The sequence below is a fragment of the Camelus dromedarius genome, chromosome 5 (genome assembly GCF_036321535.1).
Source record: "Camelus dromedarius isolate mCamDro1 chromosome 5, mCamDro1.pat, whole genome shotgun sequence".
NCBI lineage: Eukaryota > Metazoa > Chordata > Mammalia > Artiodactyla > Camelidae > Camelus > Camelus dromedarius.
In genome coordinates, this window is record NC_087440.1 from 48,912,413 (window position 1) to 48,933,236 (window position 20,824).

Sequence of the window (20,824 nt, forward strand, 5' to 3'; positions counted from 1 at the left end):
TTCGATCTCATGAGAAAACATTGGTAGCTCAACTGGCATGATGTTTTATTTTATAGTGATATATAAAAAATTGTATTTCTTGCATTTACTAAATACTGTATGGCTTACAATTTTGTAGCAAATAGTGCATATCCACAGTGTTTTTATTTCCACTATAACATCTTGTAATATTCTGAAGAGAGTGTATTTTGGGCCAAGTAGCATATTTCTGATAGTTTGGATGGTAAGAGATCACCATCCAAACTATCAGAAGTGTAGTCACTAAAACCACCACAATCAATGTCCACAAAATCACAAGTGTTTATCTCAATATATTCAATTATGTTTTGCTTTCATCAGAATCCTCCTTCAAGAGAAATTGTTATTTGTCTGCTGGGTCTGCTGGAGGAGTCCTCTTGGGCATATGTATGTCTATTTTAACCTTAGAGGCATCGGTGTCCATCCTCCATCCCCAGTCCAGGACCATGCCAGGTGAAGTGAGACCTAAAGACATATGCTCTCCTTGCACGGTGACTTTACATTCTCCAAAACAGAGGGACAGCATGTCCTCTACATGCACACCAGCAAACCAGCTGGAACATCACTGCCATTGACTTAGTGATCCACATTTTACGTCATTTCCTCATAGAAACTTTACCTTTTACTGTCTCTGACTTTTCCTAATTTCAATCTGTTAAAACTCTACCCAGCCTATAAGTCCTGATGCAAACGTCATTAGATAGTCTCCAGTAACCTCAGCCAGAAACTACTATAATTTTTATGTCTATAGCTTTTGCTTATGCTTGCCAAACACTGTGTCATATGGCTACACATGTATATTTTATTTTCATTGACAGTAGTTTACTTGAGTACAAGGTAATGTTTTATAGATCTCTATGCAATCCTACAATTTACAGTTCTGCTTGTGATAGGGATTCAATAAATGTTTATTAAACATTAAACTGATACATTTGTTGAATCTCTAAACTAATACACAACCTCCTCTATGCCACATTTGGATTTTAATCTTTTTTTTAACTAAGAACATACTATAAAACTATTCCATGGTATCACTAAGAATATATTATGAAAAATATTCAATGCAAATAAAAAGCATTGTTATGAAGTAGGAATCTTGGGTTCTAGTCATAATTAGACATCATTCATCACTTATAAACCATTTTCTATATATGTTGTATACATACAAAATTTGAGGAAACATGATTTGCCTTATCATAGCCTGGCTAACTCTCAGGAATTTATGCTGTAACATTCTCTAGGCAAACTTACCTCTCACAATGATGTTGGTGGACTTTTTTGCAGGGTTTCCCACATTATTATTGGCAATACAGCTGTAAGTACCAGCATCTTCCGAGGTGATGGCAGGTATGGTCAAAGTTCCTCCATTCAGAACAGTCTTTTCAGGCAGAGTCCCAAAGGACCTGACCCAGGTGAGAGAGGGTACGGGCTCTCCTCCTGTCGTAACACATACTAACGTTACGGCCTCTCCAGGGTTTACAACTATAGGGTCATCCACCAAGAGTTTAATTGACGGAGATGCTAGAAGACATAAACAAAAGAACATGCACCTGTTTAGATCCACTACAACCAGAATTCAACAGTATGCCTTATATTTATTCACATAGTTAAAGTGAAATATTGTCCTCTTTCGCCAAAATCTCATTGTATTAATCAAATTTAAGCCACATATAATGGTTATTTATTTTAATAATGTGGTATAAACCCATAGAACTGTGTTTAGAATCTTACACGTAGAGAGGGGAATTAAAATTTACATATTCCTGGATTATTGTTTCAAAATTAGAATGACAAGAGGGATCAAAGTTTTAAAACAAAAATCTCTTTGTCTTTTAATGCTATCACCATTTGTTTTTGTCCTTCCAGCTTTAAATATTACAGCTATATAATAATCTCCCAGGTGAAAATGTTTGCAATTTTGGAGGGCTAAAAAATATGTAGATAAATATCCATTCAATAAAAAATGCTGTTTTACAGATTTTTCATCAAACATTCAAAACAGAAACTGCACAAAAACTATGTTCACATATAGCAATTTCCTCTGCTTACACTGCAGTGCCAGCCTATGTAATGTATCCGTAAATAAAAAACAGGGGCATGCATTGTGGTAATGTTTAAGTTCACAGATTCAGAAATATCTGATGTCAAAGTAAAAACTGTATTGCATGAAATCAACCCACATTAGGGCCACTTAAAGTGTTCAACTGTATTGTGTAGTTTTTAAGATATTAATTACAGTTTAGAGATGAAGAATGCTTTTCTCAGAATAAAAGGTAAATGTGCGTGGTTCAATATTGTCTGCCATTTATATATGTATATATGTGCGTGTATATGTAGAAACACATACACACAAAATGCAATACTACTCAGCCACAAAAAAATGAAACCTTGACATTTGGGACAACATGGATGGACACTGAGGGTATTAGGCTAAGCGAAGTAAGTCAGAAGGAGAAAGACAAATACCATATAATTTCATTCATATAAGGAATATAAAAAAAGAACACAAAAAACCACAAATGTACGAAATAAACCAAACAAAAATAAACATGTAGAAAACAGAGTAGTGGTTACCAGGGAAAGGGGCAGAGGGAGGGTGAAATGGATAAAAGGGATCAACTGTACAGTGACTGATGGAAGTTGAACTGCTGGTGGTAAGCACACTGAAGGGTTTTCAGAAGTAAAAATATAATGTACATATGAAACTTAAATAATGTTACAAATCAATGTTGTCTAATAAAAATATTTTTTAAAAAGTCAGAGGAGAGCAAGAAAACAATTCTATATATTATCATGGTTTGGTGGGATAGGCATGAAATGCCTGGTGACCTTTTTAAACATCACTGTTACATGTTGGTACTTTCTAACATCATTTTAAGTACTGGAGAAGCTTCCAAAGTATCTTAATAGCCTTCCTGAGGTGTTGACTTTAAATTATAAAGCTTTATGATCAAAAACCTGTTGGGAAATGCACCTACTGAAAATAAGAGACAAAAGACACTGCAATTTGGTAGGAAAAAAAGCATCTCAAAGAGTTATTTAATGTTGAACTGAGAAAAAGATATTACTAATTAAATATTTTGAAAATAGATATTATACTTAATTATTGATATCGTATTATGAAAATAAAGGAAATCCATATAGTTCAATTTGAGGTTAACAGTATAATCTTACAAAGGTATTTAGTTAAAAATATAATTCTAGAGAGTCCAACAGTTATATTAATAACTCATTTGGTTTACCTCACATTTTAGTGAAAATGTCTCAAGGCCTAAGGGCCACTGATAGCATATATTTATTAGACTATGGAAACACACAATGGTGACATTAAGTCAAGAAATAGCTGCTCCTGAAATTGACTTGTATAAGGATGAGTTGTCTTTCTATTAGATACACAATATTTAAAGAAAAAAGCTCAAGACAATTTTAAAGCTCATAAAATAATACACATATAACAAACAAGATGACCACTGTTTTACGTACAGCACATTGTAGAAATATAGTGATAGTTTTATTAAAAATTCTCTTTTCCAAGTCAGAATTGAAAACTGAGCAGTGTCCAACTTCGTTTTATTAACGATGGCATTATTTTCTCTGATAATCCTTGATACTAAAAATATCCCACACAGACCACAAAAATGGCTAATGATTTCAAGACTTTAAAAATGTCCACATGTATATAAGTATCAAAATTTTCTAGCTGTAAATCCTAAAAAGATAAAAGTGAATTTTTTATCATTTTGTTCTAGTGTCTTAGTTTTGATTCTATAAATACCAGCTTTTTTTGAAAGGCTTTGCTTAAGAACTATAGGAAAATTAGGATTCATCAAGCTTAAGTGTAAATCCTGCCATAGAGAAAAAAAAATTAAAGTAGGAAAAATATAAAAAATATTTTTGTCTCTTGATAAAAATATTTTTCAGAAGAGATGTCATCCTGAGCTGAGTACTCCCTTCTTACAGGCTCCCATAGCACCCCCCCCCCTTATTTTCCTTTTCACACCACATCTCATAATATTAGACGGGTGACCACTATAGCTCTCAGCCAGAAGTGTCATGACTGCATTCTCTGAAGTATGGCCTGATGGTTGGTTGAGAGGTAAGAGCACAAACTCTGGAGAACAACACCTGGGTTGACATCTTGACTCTGCTATTATTTAATAGTTTTGTGAGCTTGGGCAAGTTCTTTCACTCTTGAGTGCTTCAGTTTTACCATGTTGAAATGGAGGAAAATAATTGTCAACTATCTTACATCAGTGAGATGATTTAACATGTATAAATTGCTTATGACAGTGCCTAGTACAAAATATGCACTGAAAAAATATTTTCTTTTGTCACCACCCTCATAGCCTGGTCCTGTCCTTGGTACATAATGAGTCTTTAATAAATATTAGTAAGGCAAATCAATAAGTGGCCAAGTGAATAAATGAATGACTAGTATAAAAAAAATGGAGTTTTTTTTTTAAAATGCGATTTTTCTATTTCACTCTGATGTATATGACAGAGATCTTTTAAAACTATTTTGCCTTTTGGAGGTCCTATGACATATCACATGGAATATATTTAAATATGTCCATACATTTTGAAGCCACATAATAAATCATTTATTAATTTTGTTTTACATTTTTAATTTGTAAGTTGAAACTATTGTTTTTCAAGATTCAACATTTTCTTAGGGCTTTTAAAAAAGCTCATAGGCAAAAGTGAATCATGTAAGTGGCTGAGTATTAACTAAATGTCTACTGTATGTTTTGGCCGAATTACTCCATCACTATGTAAGAATAAACATGTAAAGCCATAGAGATTGTCAGTTTCCTTACAACGGTGAGACAAGGGCATTGTTCTAAAGCATACTGCAGGATCTAGACATCTATTCATTCTTCACAGCACCATGTGGGAGCCAGATTACTATTTGAAATTCATTTTTAACTAATGAAGAAATGAAACACAGGAGTTGAAAGAGGACAAGAGAAACGCTGAATGCAGAGTGTCTTACTTTTTACTTGGGATGTTCATTAAAGCAAAGAAAAAAGTAGAAAAAGATGAAATACATAAAGTAAACAAAGGAAATCTTTCAAGCTAAGTGAAGCACTTATATTTAACTAAACATACAATTATTTTAAACATGTTTTACAGTAATTGGCAAAACATGGCTCAAATTACATAAAAAATATTCCAACTAAGTCTGCTTTTCACATGACACACACATAGACACACACCACCAGCTATAAACATTCTCTGTATACACACTGCTTTTAAATTCATGTCCATCAGACTAGCAAAATAAGAATCTTGCCAGCACTGAATGATAGAAAGCATAGGTCACCAGAGCAACTGTCATGAGACTTGACTCTCCCCTTTAAGATCAGTATGACAACATCCTAGCATGCTTTATGTGTTCTGTAGTGGAAACGGATGGATAGATAGATACATAGACAGACAGAGAGACATATAGATCTATAGGTCCTGGGAAAGATGTGATCAAGTAGAATATAGATAAAGAAATAGAGAGAAAGAAAGGGAAAAGAAGGGGAGGAAAAAGAAAAAGAGGAGAGGCCAGCCGGTGGTTTTTATTTTCCAAAATCCTAAACCCTTCAATAACTGCAACATGGAAAGTATATGTTAGGAAATATTTCCAAGGAAGAGAATTCTTCAGCTCCTCCCCTCCTGGCAAACAAAAAGAAATGCTTTCTAGGGCTGAGCAACAGAGGCATCAGTGGGTCTGAGACAGAGAGAGAGGTGGCCTCTTGACTCCTACAACAAATCCCAAACGTCCGGATATTCAAGAGCAGAGGGGCATCTGTGTGTCCCTTCCTGGTTTGAGGTCACTGAGTGTGACTGGCTAGACAGATGGGACATAGTGAGGGTCATAGGAAAGGCTCCATGCCTCAGGGGAACAATCCCCTACCCTGCACAGTGGAGCAGAAGAAGCCTAGAGATGGGCCAGAACAGGATGTGGCAAGATGATGGAATGAGGGAGGACTCAGGCAATACATGCCTGTCAAAAGATTCAGCTCTCATGCCCCACACTTTGGTACAACACAGCACCCTCTAGAATTGAAACACAATCTGCTGTGGAAACAGGAACTCCACATTGACTGAGACACAGTTTCTGACATTATGGCAGAATAGGTGGTTGAGATAAAAATGAAGCTGACTTATAAAATAATAAAGGTATATTTCTTTCAAACCTGAGTTTGTAGACTGGGATTCAGGCCCACTAAGTTTAGTGAGTCAGTTCTGCATAAAGTCCTCTGGATGTGTGATACAAAGATTCAGTTTGAGGTTAATTAATAATACATTCTGTAGGAAGAAAATACTATTTTAGCCAAGGTCAGTGACTTCTTTGGTGTTTTATTTTGGCTGCTACCTGACATAATAGTTTGTTGAAGATAAATACAGTTTTAAAAAATTGAAAACAATGCAGTGCTAATCATCTTTATATTCCTAGAGACTTTGGCCCTCCAAAGATTCGGGCCTTTCAGTATTTAACAAGGAGCTTAGTTTTCCACTCCAGGCTCTTTGATTAAATTGATACGAAGCAGTTAACTACAGTATAAAACTGCCAGTTGCTTTGAGTTGGAGATAATCTAAGACATGATTCTTTGATTGGAAATAACTTGAGTATTGAGTTATAGGAAAATCACAAAGAATAGGAAACAAACAAACAAACCAGAATGATCTCCAACAAAAAATCCTCAACTAGGATGATATTTGTCTTAATTTGAATCCTCCCCAAAGCAGATCCTGATAGCAGTAGCTCATTTGGGTGGCGATTTCAGGAAGTGTACTGAAGGAGCAGAGAAGAGACAAGAAAGGGAGAAAACCAGTAAAGGAGCACCAATGAGTGCTTGTCACTGCGGGAAGCCTGGCTCCCTGATGCTGGGAACCCTCTGAGAAACCACCGAGAACACACCTCAGAACTCTCCCTCTGAAAAGTGAGGAGGCTGGCTGCGGTGTTTATCTACCAACTCCTGTTTTCATTAGTCGAGGATTATTCTATAGGTCTTAACTTCCCAAACTTATGCATTGGCTGAACACAGTAAGTTCCAGAGTAGATTCTGAACGTCGAATCTCTCAAGAGAAACTACAATAACCTCCAGAACAGGCAAAGAGGAGAAAGCAGGGCACTCATGGTGTCTGCTGGGCACCCGTTCCATGTAAATTCAATGATTGATAGTTGGGTATATGAAGATAATGTTGAAAGATAAAGGAAAAAGTGGATGGTGAGTAGGGGCATTTTTATCCATCAGGATGTAAGCACAAAATAAAATGAATAGGGGCATAGCATGAATAAAAGGAAGAGGAAGTAAAAATATATAGGATCAACTTTCTGCTTCTGTTCCGTGGCCCTACATTTTTTTTAAACCAAAAAATGTACACATGATAGACAAACCAAGTCCAGCTTCTGTGTGGAGAGACATGCTATGTTTATGGATTCAGGGAAGAGAAAAAAAAGGTTTGTTTTGCAAAAAGTAGTCATTTCACTGAGATACAAGAATCACTGTATTTTCATGCATTTCATTGAAATTCACTTTCAACACACATTTCATTGAAACACAGGTAACAATGAACATTTCACAAAATAAAAATGAGAGAATATATTAGAAGTTGATTAGAAAACTCAAAATAATCCACCCATGTAGTTAAGTTTTTATTCAGATATTATTATTGACAAACGGACTGATTCTCATGAAGCCCAGGAGGGATATAATATTGGGAAAGGCTGTTTAAAGCAATGCTCCAGGATATGGCAACACCTGAAAGAGCACTCATGAACAGTTTGCAATGCAAGAGAGAACGTTTGCTACAGACACTGAAGCCAACGAGCGTTCTTCATTTTTTTAATATTTAAAGAACAGATAGTTCTGGAAATGATTGAGAAGGCAGAGGAAATACGTTCTTTCATAGAAAATTACATAAGTCTCCTAGAAGAGACCTGCTGTTTAACACCATCAGTTCCAAAAAGAGGTTCTCTAGATGGGCTTTCTTTGGTTAGCACAATATTGTTTACTGTTTGTTTTTCTTGTTATCATTATTACGAGTGAATGTTTTTAGGTGTTGTTTGTTCTCCCTAGTACATTTCAACACATTCATTTAATAAGTATTTATTGAGCACCTACTGTGTATCAAGCTCTGTGGTAGGCACTTGGAATATAATGGTGAACAAAACACCCACAGAATTCCTGCACTCAGAGTCTGACAGCCTAACAGGACGAGAACTAGCCCTCTCCCCAGGACTCCCACTGTCTTAGGGGATTTCACTCATTTACATCACCTGCCTGTTCTCAGAAGTCATGCACATTTATGATCCCCGACCCGGATATTTATGGCACCACAGCACAATGAGTAAAGAAATATGTCATAAGATATTCTTCAAAGAAATGAGACCTTACAAATCATAACAAGTGTCATTTACCTCTGAATCTAGTCATTAAACAAGATCAACGGAAATACTAGAACTGGAACTTGTGTTCCAACATGAGCAATGGACAATAAGGTTAAAAGCTTATTTCAGTCAATAAGTTATGCCAATAGTTGGGGTACTAATAGTTAATGGCCTGAAGTGTCTTTGTAAATATTGGGAAAACATGATGAAGAAGAACTTTAGCACCACGTATCCCCCTTCCATGGTCAACAATCCCTTACTGTTCTTCCCAACAGGTGAAATCTTGGCAAAATGTGGTCTCATTCAAGTTTATAAGAAATCGCGCATTCAGCTGCAGCTGCAGCAAATCCCAGAGGGGTTTCTTCACTCATGAAGAGAAAACCCAAGCTAAAACTAAGGAATCAAACTTCAAACTAAGGAATTTGTTGCCTGGGCAAATTTCCTGTTCTTTATAGAAGATACCAGGTTTTTAGGAATAGTGCCAGCTTGCAAATATGTCCTCCTCACGAAATGAACATGGCATGAACTAGCTATTCCTGCTGTCTAGAATCCTCTTACAGTGCTTTTCTACTTGGTAAACCACATTACCATGCTCAGATGTCAACATCAATTCTCAATCAAATTTCTAGTCTTTGCCCAATTAAATTCCTTCCTCCTTTATATAAGCATAGCTGCTTATAATACCTCCTCCCACACACCCCAGCCACCATTAGAACATTTACCTTCCCCTTTCACTGTGCAATTTTTAGGGATAGGCTATCAGAGTGAAAAGGATGATGTTTTTCAAATTTGTACAAACAGCACTCAGAAAAGGATTTGGCAAAGAATTATATGTTCAGTAAAGTGTTTTTGAATAAAAGAATGATGAATTTAAAGGTCAGAGAACAGAAAATCCACCTAAGCCCCTATTTTGTCATAAACTTCACACAGACAAAAAAAAGACCAATGTGAAAGAATGTGACATGAACCCATGATTTCATGCACCTTTCACTGAAAAATACTGCTTATGAAGAAGACCTTGACCAATGAAAGGCCAGCTCTTTCACTGTTCAACCCATCTAAAATTAGCCATGTTTTTTAATCACTAACAAGGTGATAGCACAGAATTTCTCCATCAAAATTTAGTGCACCATTCACATAAAATAGTTATGGCAGATTATCTACACTTCTTTGTACTTAATTCTTTGCTCAGTTACAACACATACATTACTATTAATAGACCATGTGAGTAAGCCAAATTATGTCCCTGAAATGAAAACTAAAGGCATATGGCCTTTGTCATAAGAGCACCAGTATGTGGGTAATTCAGCATAACCTAAAAAAAAACAGTTAAGATTTAAGACTCTTTTGTAAGAGTGACACAGCAGCAGCAGAACAGATAACAACATCGCCTCTAAGACCATCTGGCGTTGATCTCACAGCTATACTTCCTGAGGCCTCACCAGAGTAGCAAAAGAAACAATCATTCCACTCTGGCCACCACAGCTGCGGAATGGAGGCAGCTGGCACTTCTGCAACCAATATTATGACATAGAGGGATTGTGCAAAAACGTTACTCTCTAATTGGTTACTCTCTTACTGGTCTGATAAGATTCATTTTTTTTTTCTTATTACCCATCCAGGTGACACTGTATCATAGTGTTATATTTTGAATTATTTTATGATTCTGTAACTTAATTTCATAGTAATTTGGCTAAGATTGGTTCATAGCTAATCTTAAAGAATAACGTTGAATAGATTTAACTCTGCTGGGCGTCTGTTTTCTCCTGTAAAGGGAATTCCATTAGATAGTTTCTAAAGGATTGCTCAGACCAAATTTCTACATTGATTAGGAAAACACCTTGGCATATCCTCTCCTAATCTTACATCATATCTAAACTCAGGTTACTCAAATATCTAAATTGGTTTCAAGATATAGTAAAGATTAAAAATCACATCAGGAGCTTAATTAGCCAGGCCATTGATAGCAACAACATAAACTGATTGCGAACAGAGGAATGTACCTATGTTTTGTTTAAAGAAAAACATCTTTAATTCAACTTATAGCTATTAAGTGCCAACTGTGTGTCAGACTCTTTCTAGGCATTGGAGACAATAGAACAAAACAGTCAAAAATCCTGGCCTTGAGGTGTTTGCAAGTAGATGGAGATGATTATAGCTCTTAATATGTTCCAGGTACTCTTCAAAAAGCTTTACATGCATTTCTCATGTAGTTGCATGAGATAGCTACTGGTATTACCTATTTTACTTATTACCAATCTGAGGAACAGTTTAAACAACTTTCCCAAGGCCACATACCTAGTGAATGGTGGAGCTGAGAGTATAATCTAGGCAGGCTGACTTGAGATGGATATAAAGCATTGTAGATAAACTCCAGAGTGAAATGAAGTTGATAATTTCCAAGCTGTAATTAAACCCTGATGATATTTAAGCCAGATGAAGAATTAATGCTGCCTCTCTAACAGAAAGAAAGGATAGCATTAATACCACCTATTATAATAAAAAGCTGGGAAAGGCAAAAATAAACATGGTTTGCTAGTCAAGTTTCCAGAAATCGCTACCATTTAGAATAGAAGGCAAAAAGACTTGCGAACCCCTCAAGGCATAATCAAAATACCTAAGTTCTGAAGTGGCTGTGGAAGAGACTCTTAGGTCATCGCTCAGAGTGTTTTCACTCTTAACTTATGCAAATTGTAATGGGCTCAGTTATTAACTTCTCAGACTGACTAAGGTCAGGAGGAGAAAGTTAAACAAGGAAAGGCTTCCTGAGACAGGAAAGTGGAGAACAACTGTGGCAACTGACAATATGCCATTAAGAAAAGAGTAAGAAAAACAAGTGTATTATCGCATGGAATCGTAAGCATGATCACAAAGATAAACTATTAACCAAGTCTTCATCTATTTCAACTGCCATCTCCCAAAATATCAGACTAGGCAGGTACAATTAAAAAAAAAACAAGAAAAAAGTAATAAATTCATATATTTAGGCATTAATCATGGGATGAAGAGAGAAAGTTAGAGAGAGATTAGGGGAAGGGGACTTTCTGCTGGTGCTTCTAAAGTCTGCTATAAAATACTACTTTGCAAAGGACAAAAGTGGTCATATTTTGCTATATATATAAAAATACTGGACCAAAAGTCAAATTAAAGAAATCAAAGCATATAAAACATACATACATTCATACTTAACACACTAAAGCATTAAGTGGTTATTTATTTTGGATTCTAGGAGTAGTTTTATTAAACAGAATAAGAATATCATATCTTGATTGCCTGAATTGGGTCACAACCCAGACAATTGTGTTATGAACACCTGGGCCCTTACCACATATCTGTTACCACCTCCTAGCTGGGATTCCTGTCCTAGCCTCCAACTGACATGTAGGCATTTGAAAATGTTGGAATGAGGAGTCTCATTCTAAGAGGTGAGGTGTGCCTCAATAAATTAAGGCCTGCCAGGGGAAACCTGGGAACTGTGTAGATTTTATCTCATAAAGTGCTAAATATGTTTTTAGGAGATGTACTCCTTTCACATACAGATAATATTAACTATTATTTACTTTTATGCTTATATTGATACCCCTCCATGGCTGATTAAATGAGAAAGAAAGGAAAAGAGAGGTATAATCAGAGCATAATTTGTTAAAAATAAATGTGCCAAAGCAGAGGGATTTGATTCCAAGTTTTTATGTGTGGTTAGGAACCAATTTATTGGACTAAATTACAAAGCCATAAAATTGTATTTACACTGGAGAAAATGACAATTTTAAACTACAGACCTTGTAGTAGGTGTCAATACAGTATCATGTTGACATACTGTAAATACTAGCTGCTGTTTAAGAATATCATTGCAGATCTAATTCCAGCAAGAGTCAATTCAAGCCTAACTATTAAGCTGCTACATTTCTTATCTTGGGGTTTCAGGCATTTGGAGTACATTTAAATATACTGCTACCTTGTTCTGGGACAATGCTGCTGTATGATAAGGGGGTATTCCTTTTTGAGTAAGATAATGCTGTAATGTAACATATGTGGAGGAACTAAGAAGCTGCACAAAATGGAATGTTGCTTAAGGAAAGATTAAAAGCCAATAAAGCCTTTTAAATACTATTTTAATATGAAAGATAAAACATTGACTGAGTCACCTCCAAATTCAGTTCTTCTCTACACATGAGAAAAGCACGTATAAAATGTCTTGCCAATATTTTATTTCTTAAAGCTACTGAAAATATAGCTTTCCCACTCTGGGTCTGATATTTTTAATATAGATTTTGTTAAATCCATATTTCTTATTCTACATGTTAATATGAATTGATGAAATATCCTTACAGAGGAAACAAATACCATTTGTTTGCAGTGTCAAATTACTTTTGTTTTTCTTCAAGTTCTTAATATTGATATGTATTGATTTGTCTACTTAACTCTCCAGTGACTTGAGAATTAAATCCATATTACATATTCTTGACTGTGGCTCTGTATATATATAATAATCCTTTTCTAAACCTGTATTCATATTTAACATTTTGCTTAAACACACAAAACAATATTTAGTATGCAGACCATTGCATGTTCACTGAATTTTCAGGTTCTTCGAAATGCAGTATCCTATATTTGTATAGCTCACGGTATCATGATTCTATATGGATATCACATCTGATTCCTTTTTACTTACGTTTCCAAAATGAAAAAAGACAGAAACATTACAATTTTCATCAGACTGAGCTACATTTAAAGCTGAAAAACAAAATGTAGTGAGGCAGGACTTTAGCTATCAAGTATTCATGATCAAAACGAAGAGAATTAGAAAGATATAGTAAGACTAGAAGTTTAGCTTCCTTTCCCCGTTTTTGTTCCTTCTAGGCAATCATGTTAGTGGATTCAATCCCAGAGAAATTTATAAGAACCCATATTATACTGCTTGTTTTTCCAATAGCTTTGTTCATTTATTTCCTGTTGCATCCCTTTCTCTCTACTTTGAAAATACATATTTTAATTTGCATGTAGCATGTGATAATCATTTAGAAGAAATTTCTTATCTATTGTTAGTGTATGAAACTGCATATATTTTACCATTTTAGAACTATAAACTCTTTTCAGTAAAACAAAGCAAACTGGTGTTGCCAGATTTTGCTAGACAGGACTGCCTAGTAGTGCTTTACTTGGCTAACTAAAATTTCTGACTCTTACTTAGCTATGCACAGTGTTGCAATGCCAGATCAAAGTGAAACTTAAAGAGTAGCTTCATACAACTGTCACATCAATTTGTGCCCAACTTATCCCCCTGGTTTCTTTATAATTTCCTTTTTTGTCAAAGCAAGGTAACAGGTACCATTAATAGAACAAGACGACAAGGTTACCATCAATAAATTTCTTTTACACAGTATATCTATCAGAAATCAATACTGCTGACTGTACTGCACATTCACTGGGTAGTAGGCGATTGAAGGACACAGTCAAAAAAACGCTCAAGTAGGACAATATAGCAACTAAAGCAGTGACTTAGAGGAGCTGACGGAAGGAAATGCTGTTCAAAACATAAACTAAAACATACTACTAAACAATTGGACATACCTATTCTCTGTAGGAATAGAATAGTAGCAAGTAAATCAAGAAGAGTATGTTGTTATCAGAAAAAAAAAATGTGGCTCTTTGAACAGATGTTGCAGAAAATGAAAATTGAGGGGAAAGCCTAAATCTTTGTGATGCTTTGGAAAAAACTTCCACAACAGCAAACCAAAAGTATGTGCTGCATCTGGACTTACAGTCAAAAGTCTAATGTTAATTTATGGTGTACAGCATAATGCTTCAGTCATACATGAACATACATATATGCATTTTCATATTCTTTTTCACCATAAATTACTATAAGACATTGAATATAGTTCCCTGTGCTATACAGTATAAACTTGTTGTTTATCCATTTTATATATGTTAGTATCTGCAAATCTCAAACTTCCAATTTAGCCCTTCCAACGCCCTTGCCCCACTGGTAACCACTGTAAACTGCCAAACTTCAATAAAATATACATAAAGAAAAAAGAAAAGAGAAAAAAATAGGTTGATGTGAATGCATTTCTGATACTCTGCCTGTCCTTTACCTTCTAGTCCACCTACCCACCTCTCTCTCCCTTCTCGTGTAACAATACACAAGATATCCTAACTCTGACTGTTTGGACTACTACACAGACTTTTTATTTAATTCAAAGCTCTCATGAACCAATGCGGATTTTTAAAATTACGACTAGTTGTGGCTCAGGTGACTTCATGACTCTATGATATTAACAGTGACCACAAGGCTAACCTTAGTCACCTCACAGGGTGTCACATCCTATGAATAGTGCAGCTAAGGTCGAGGACTCCTAGAAATACAAACATTTTAGCATGAAGTTTTAACAATAATATGTGTACTTCATCATATCAGAATGTCAGAGAAAAAAGCAAATATTTATGGCTCACTCCCCGCCAAAAAACTGTTTGCATTTTGCTTGTCTTTTAAACAGAAAGTATATTCTATAAGTGTTCTTTGATGAGATAATAATCAATTTCTGCTTTCCTAATAATTTCTTAAATTTACTTTTACTTGGTATTGATTAGTACACTTGACTTTAAAAAAGGGTAAGAACGTAAATTATTTCAATTTCTTGATTATGGAAATAAGTATATTACAAAAAAGCCTTATGAAATCCAGTGGAACTAATGTAATAGACCTACTCACTATAAATATACATATTAGTAATATGATTATTTGCACTTAATCAGTACACAATATTTCATATTCATTTATTTCTCCAATCATTAAAAATAATTGGAATTTGGCTGTGATTTAATATTTCTGCTGCATAGTACAGACTAGGAGATTGTATCATTGATACTTCCAGTAAATAAAAAAGAAAACCAAGAGCTAAATGAGATTTTAGCTAAATGAAATCCTCAGATTGTTTCACTAAGGTAATTTTTTTTTTATCTGACAACCACACTACCATAAAACTGAAAGCCTACCATTTGCCAGGCAACTTAAATATAATCTCATTTAATCTTCACAGTATGTGTAACAAGGTAAGGTTCTACGAGAAAATAAATGTCTCACAGCTGGAGGGAGAGCAATGGCCAGGGATGCACCTTCTCTTGCATGATATAAAAGCACCCCCCACCCCAGCAGTGACTTTTTGTAAAAGAAGTATTGAGAGCTCAAGATTCACAAAGATTTCCTCAAATAGGTGCATCAGGTCCAGAGATGATTTGTTTGCTAATTTTTTTCTTGAATCGTAATGTAAGCCTTGTGTATAAAAGGACAACAGCATGATGAAGTCTTAATGTTCTCAAATTCTGCAAGCCCGAAACTTGCTTGCATGGATCTTGGGGTTCAAGGGTAGCTGTGTACTATAGGTTGCATCTACTTCTTTGTAGCCATCTTATTTCATCTAAGTTTTTGTTGTTGTTCATGTTGCCTTGGTAAATAAAAATGAAATCTGAGAGTAAATATTCTCCTCCTATCAGTCAGTAACCCACCTAGAGCACATTATCAACATGATTTAGCAAAAAAGTAGGTTTCAAAGAGTTGAAGGAATTGGTCACACCACTAGGGAGAGCCAGGATCTATATGCAAGTTTTCCTCACAAATGCTTCTTTATGTAGAGTTGCTTAAGGCTGCACCTGTACTAGCATTAACAAATAACATCAAGACTAGTATCATATAAGGATATTCCACGCAAATGGAAAAGCCAAAAAGGCAGGTGTTTCAGTACTTATTTCAGACAAAACAGACTTTAAAACAAAGGCCATAAAGAAAGATAAAGAAGGACATTTTATAATGATTAAAGTAGTGATACAAGATGAGGATATTACACTCGTTAATATATATGCACCCAATATAGGAGCACCTAAGTATATAAAACAATTACTAACAGAGATAAAGGGGGATATTGATGGGAATACAATCATAGTTGGAGATTTTAACACTGCATTAACATCACTAGACAGATCTTCCAGACAGAAAATAAATAAGGCAACAGAAAAATTAAATAATACGATAGAAAAATTAGACTTGGTGGATATTTTCAGAGCATTACACCCCACAAAAAATAGGATATACATTCTTTTCAAGTGCACATGGAACATTTTCCAGGATTGATCATGTACTTGGGCACAAAAGAAACCTCAGCAATTTTAAGAAGATAGAAATTATCTCAAGCATCTTTATTGACTGCAATGCCATGAAACTAGAAATTAACAACACAGAAACAAAGGAGAACAAAAGGAAGGTATGGTGATTAAAAATGTTATTAGATATGTTATTAGATATGTTTTAATAACATAGATATGTTATTAAAAAACCAATGGGTCAATGAGGAAATCAAAGCTGAAATTAAAAAATACCTTGAGACAAATGAAAATGAAAGCACAACCACACAAAATTTATGGGACACAGCAAAGGCAGTGCTAAGAGGGACGTTTATAGCCATACAGGCCTTCCTCAAAAAAGAACAATCTCAAATAAACAATTTAACCCACCAGCTGAATGAACTAGAAAAAGAAGAACAAAAATCCCCAAAAGGCAGCAGAAGGAAGGAAATTATAAAGATTAGGGAGGAAATAAATAAAATACAGGTTAAAAAGACCATAGAAAAAAATCAATCAAACCAAAAGCTGGTTTTTTGAAAAAGTAAATAAAATCGACAAACCTCTGGCCAAACTCACAAAGTAAAAAGAGAGAGCACAAATTAGCAAAATAAGAAAGGATAATGGAGAAATTACAACAAATAAAATAGAAATATAGAATATCATATGAGAATATTATGAAAAACTATATGGAACCAAACTGGATAACCTAGAGGAGATGGACAAGTTTCTGGAAACATACTGTCCACCAAGAATGAATCAAGAAGAAACTGACCACTTGAACAAACCAATCACTAGAAATGAAATCGAAATAGCAATTAAAAAACCTCCCTACAAATAAAAGTCCAGGGCCAGACGGCTTCACTGGGGAATTCTACCAAACATACAAAGAAGAACTCATACCAGTCCTTCTCAAACTCTTCCAGAAGATTGAAAAGGAGGGAATACTCCCAAACTCATTCTATGAAGCCACTATCACCCTGATACCAAAACCAGGCAAAGACATTACCAAAAAAGAGAATTATAGGCCAATACACTGATGAACATAGATGCCAAAATCCTCACCAAAATATTAGCAAATAGAATCCAACAACATATAAAAAAGATTATACATCATGACCAAGTGGGGTTTATTCCAGGGATACAAGGGTGGTTCAACACACACAAATCAATCAATGTAATACATCACATCAACAAGAGAAAGGACAAAAACCACATGACCGTCTCAACAGATGCAGAAAAAGCATTTGATAAAATTCAACACCCATTTATGATAAAAAACTCTCACCAAAGTGCGTATAGAGGGAACATATCTCAACATCATAAAAGCTATATATGACAAACCTACAGTCAGTATAGTACTCAATGGTGAAAAACTCAAAAGCTTCCCACTAAAATCTGGGACAAGACAAGGATGCCCACTATCACCACTCCTATTCAACATAGTCTTGGAAGTCCTAGCCACAGCAATCAGACAAGAGAGAGAAATAAAAGGGATCCAAGTTGGAAAAGTAGAGGTAAAAGTGTCACTATATGCTGATGACATGTTACTATATATAGAAAACCCTAAAAGGTCCACACAAAAACTACTAGAGCTGATCGAAGAATTCAGCAAGGTAGCAGGTTACAAGACTAACGTTCAAAAATCAGTGGCATTTCTTTACACTAATGATGAATCAACAGAAAAAGAAAGTAAAGAAACAATCCCCTCTAAAATAGCACCCAAAGTAAAAAAATACCTAGGAATAAATCTAACCAAGGAGGTGAAAGAATTATACACAGAAAAGTATAAACCATTGATGAAGGAAATTAAAGAAGACTTTAAAAAATGGAAAGATATCCCATGCTCTTGGATTGGAAGAATCAATACTGTTAAAATGGTCACACTGCCCAAGGCAATCTACAGATTTAATGCAATCCCTATCCAATTACCCAGGACATATTTCACAGAACTAGAACAAATCATAACAAAATTCATATGGAACCATCAAAGACCTAGAATTGCCAAAGCATTACTGAAGAGAAAGAAAGAGGCTGGAGGAATAACTCTCCCAGACTTCAGACAATACTATAGAGCTACAGTCATCAAGACAGCATGGTATTGGTACCAAAACAGACATATAGACCAATGGAACAGAATAGAGAGCCCAGAAATGAACCCACAAGCTTTTGGTCAACTAATCTTCGACAAAGGAGGCAAGAATATACAATGGAATAAAGACAGTCTCTTCAGCAAATGGTGCTGGGAAAACTGGACGGCAGCATGTAAAGCAATGAAGCTAGAACACTCCCTTACACCACACACAAAAATCCACTCAAAATGGATCAAAGACTTAAACATAAGACAGGATACAATAAACCTCCTAGAGGAAAATATAGGCAAAACATTATCTGACATACATCTCAAAACTTTTCTCCTAGAAGAAATAAAAGCAAGAATAAACAAATAGGACCTAATGAAACTTACAAGCTTCTGCACAGCAAAGGAAACCATAAGTAAAACAAAAAGACAACCTATGGAATGGGAAAAAATTTTTGCAAATGAAACCAACAAAGGCTTGATTTCCAGAATATATAAGCAGCTCATAAGACTCAATAAGAAAAAAATAAACAACCCAATCCAAAAGAGGGCAGAAGACCTAAACAAGCAATTCTCCAAGGAAGACATACAAATAATCAATAGGCACATGAAAAAATGCTCAATATCACTAATTATCAGAGAAATGCAAATCAAAACTATAATGAGGTATCACCTCACACCAATCAGAATGGCCATCATTCAAAAATCCACAAATGACAAATGCTGGAGAGGCTATGGAGAAAAGGGAACCCTCCTTCACTGCTGGTGGGAATGCAGTTTGGTGCAGCCACTGTGGAAAACAGTATGGAGATTCCTCAAAAGACTAGGAATAGACTTACCACATGACCGCTCCTGGGCATGTATCCAGAAGGAACCCTACTTCAAAATGACACCTGCACCCCAATGTTCATAGCAGCACTATTTACAATAGCCAAGACATGGAAACAGCCTAAAAGTCCATCAACATATGACTGGATAAAGAAGAAGTGGTATATTTATACAATGGAATACTACTCAGCCATAAAAAACTGACAACATAATGCCTTTTGCAGCAACATGGATGTCCCTGGAGAATGTCATTCTAAGCGAAGTAAGCCAGAAAGAGAAAGAAAAATATCATATGAGATCGCTCATATGTGGAATCTAAAAACAAACAAACAAACGAACGAACAAGCAAACAAAGCACAAATACAAAACAGAAATAGACTCACAGATATAGAATATAAACTTGTGGTTGCCAAGGAGGTGGGCGGTGGGAAGAGATAGACTGGGATTTCAAAATTGTAGAATAGATAAACAAGATTATTCTGTATAGCACAGGAAAATATAACAAGATCTTATGTTAGCTCACAGAGAAAAAAATGTGACAATGAATATATATATATGTTCATGTATAACTGAAAAATTGTGTTCTACACTGGAATTTGACACAACATTGTAAAATGATTACAAATAAAAAAATGTTAAAAAAATAAAAGTAATGGGAAAAAAAAAAGACTAGTATCATATATGAAGGTAAGCTGCATGGTGGATTAGATCATTAAGTGACCAATGGCACTGGTTTGCCTGAGATTACAAGATGTGAGACTTTCACTGAGTCCAGGAAAAGCTAGGATGGTTGGTAACCCAAAAGATGATCCCTTGATATAATCTATTCTAGGATTTTTCATAAATAAATTATGAGATTAGCTACAAGCCTTTATGAAAATTATTGTATCTTCATCCTGAGGTCCAATAATGTACAAACTCAAATTTGTCAATGAATAATCATGGAGGTATTCTAAACCACAAGTTCTAAGTGGCAAGCTCAAAAATCGTAAGAGAAGTCTAAAATGCATTTCCAGCAAACTGAATTATTATCCATAACAACTCAATTCTAAGCAGTTTCACTAGAACAATGGAACCTTAACAAGTACTAAGCCAAGTTCTACAAATCCGAAACCTAGAAGTAGTTTAAAATTAAAAGTAATCATTCAAGTGGTATACAAATTCTATTGCTTTATTTTAGCATATTCTCACTCAACCTGCTGAAAGAAGTATCACATGATTTAAACTTGCATATTCTTAGAAATAACATTTAAATTGTTTAATTATAATTATAGTCTAGTAGCATTTGAAGAATAACTACATAAAGTTGGGAAAATCTGATTCATGAATTATTCTAGGTGTTTGCTAAAACACATATGATTTGCTATGCTCCAAAGTATTTGGTTAAGTTGTGA

General features: G+C 35.0%; 1 protein-coding gene across 3 annotated transcripts in view; it reads right to left on the reverse strand.

The window, feature by feature from the left end:
• Window positions 1-20,824, reverse strand: part of MDGA2 (MAM domain containing glycosylphosphatidylinositol anchor 2) — a 697,006-nt gene that overhangs the window by 220,272 nt on the left and 455,910 nt on the right. For all 3 annotated transcript variants that reach the window (XM_010976971.3, XM_031453665.2, XM_064485929.1), the window contains one exon: window positions 1,270-1,539. In XM_010976971.3, coding sequence (XP_010975273.2) covers window positions 1,270-1,539 — 270 coding nt within the window. The remainder of the gene's footprint in view (window positions 1-1,269; window positions 1,540-20,824) is intronic.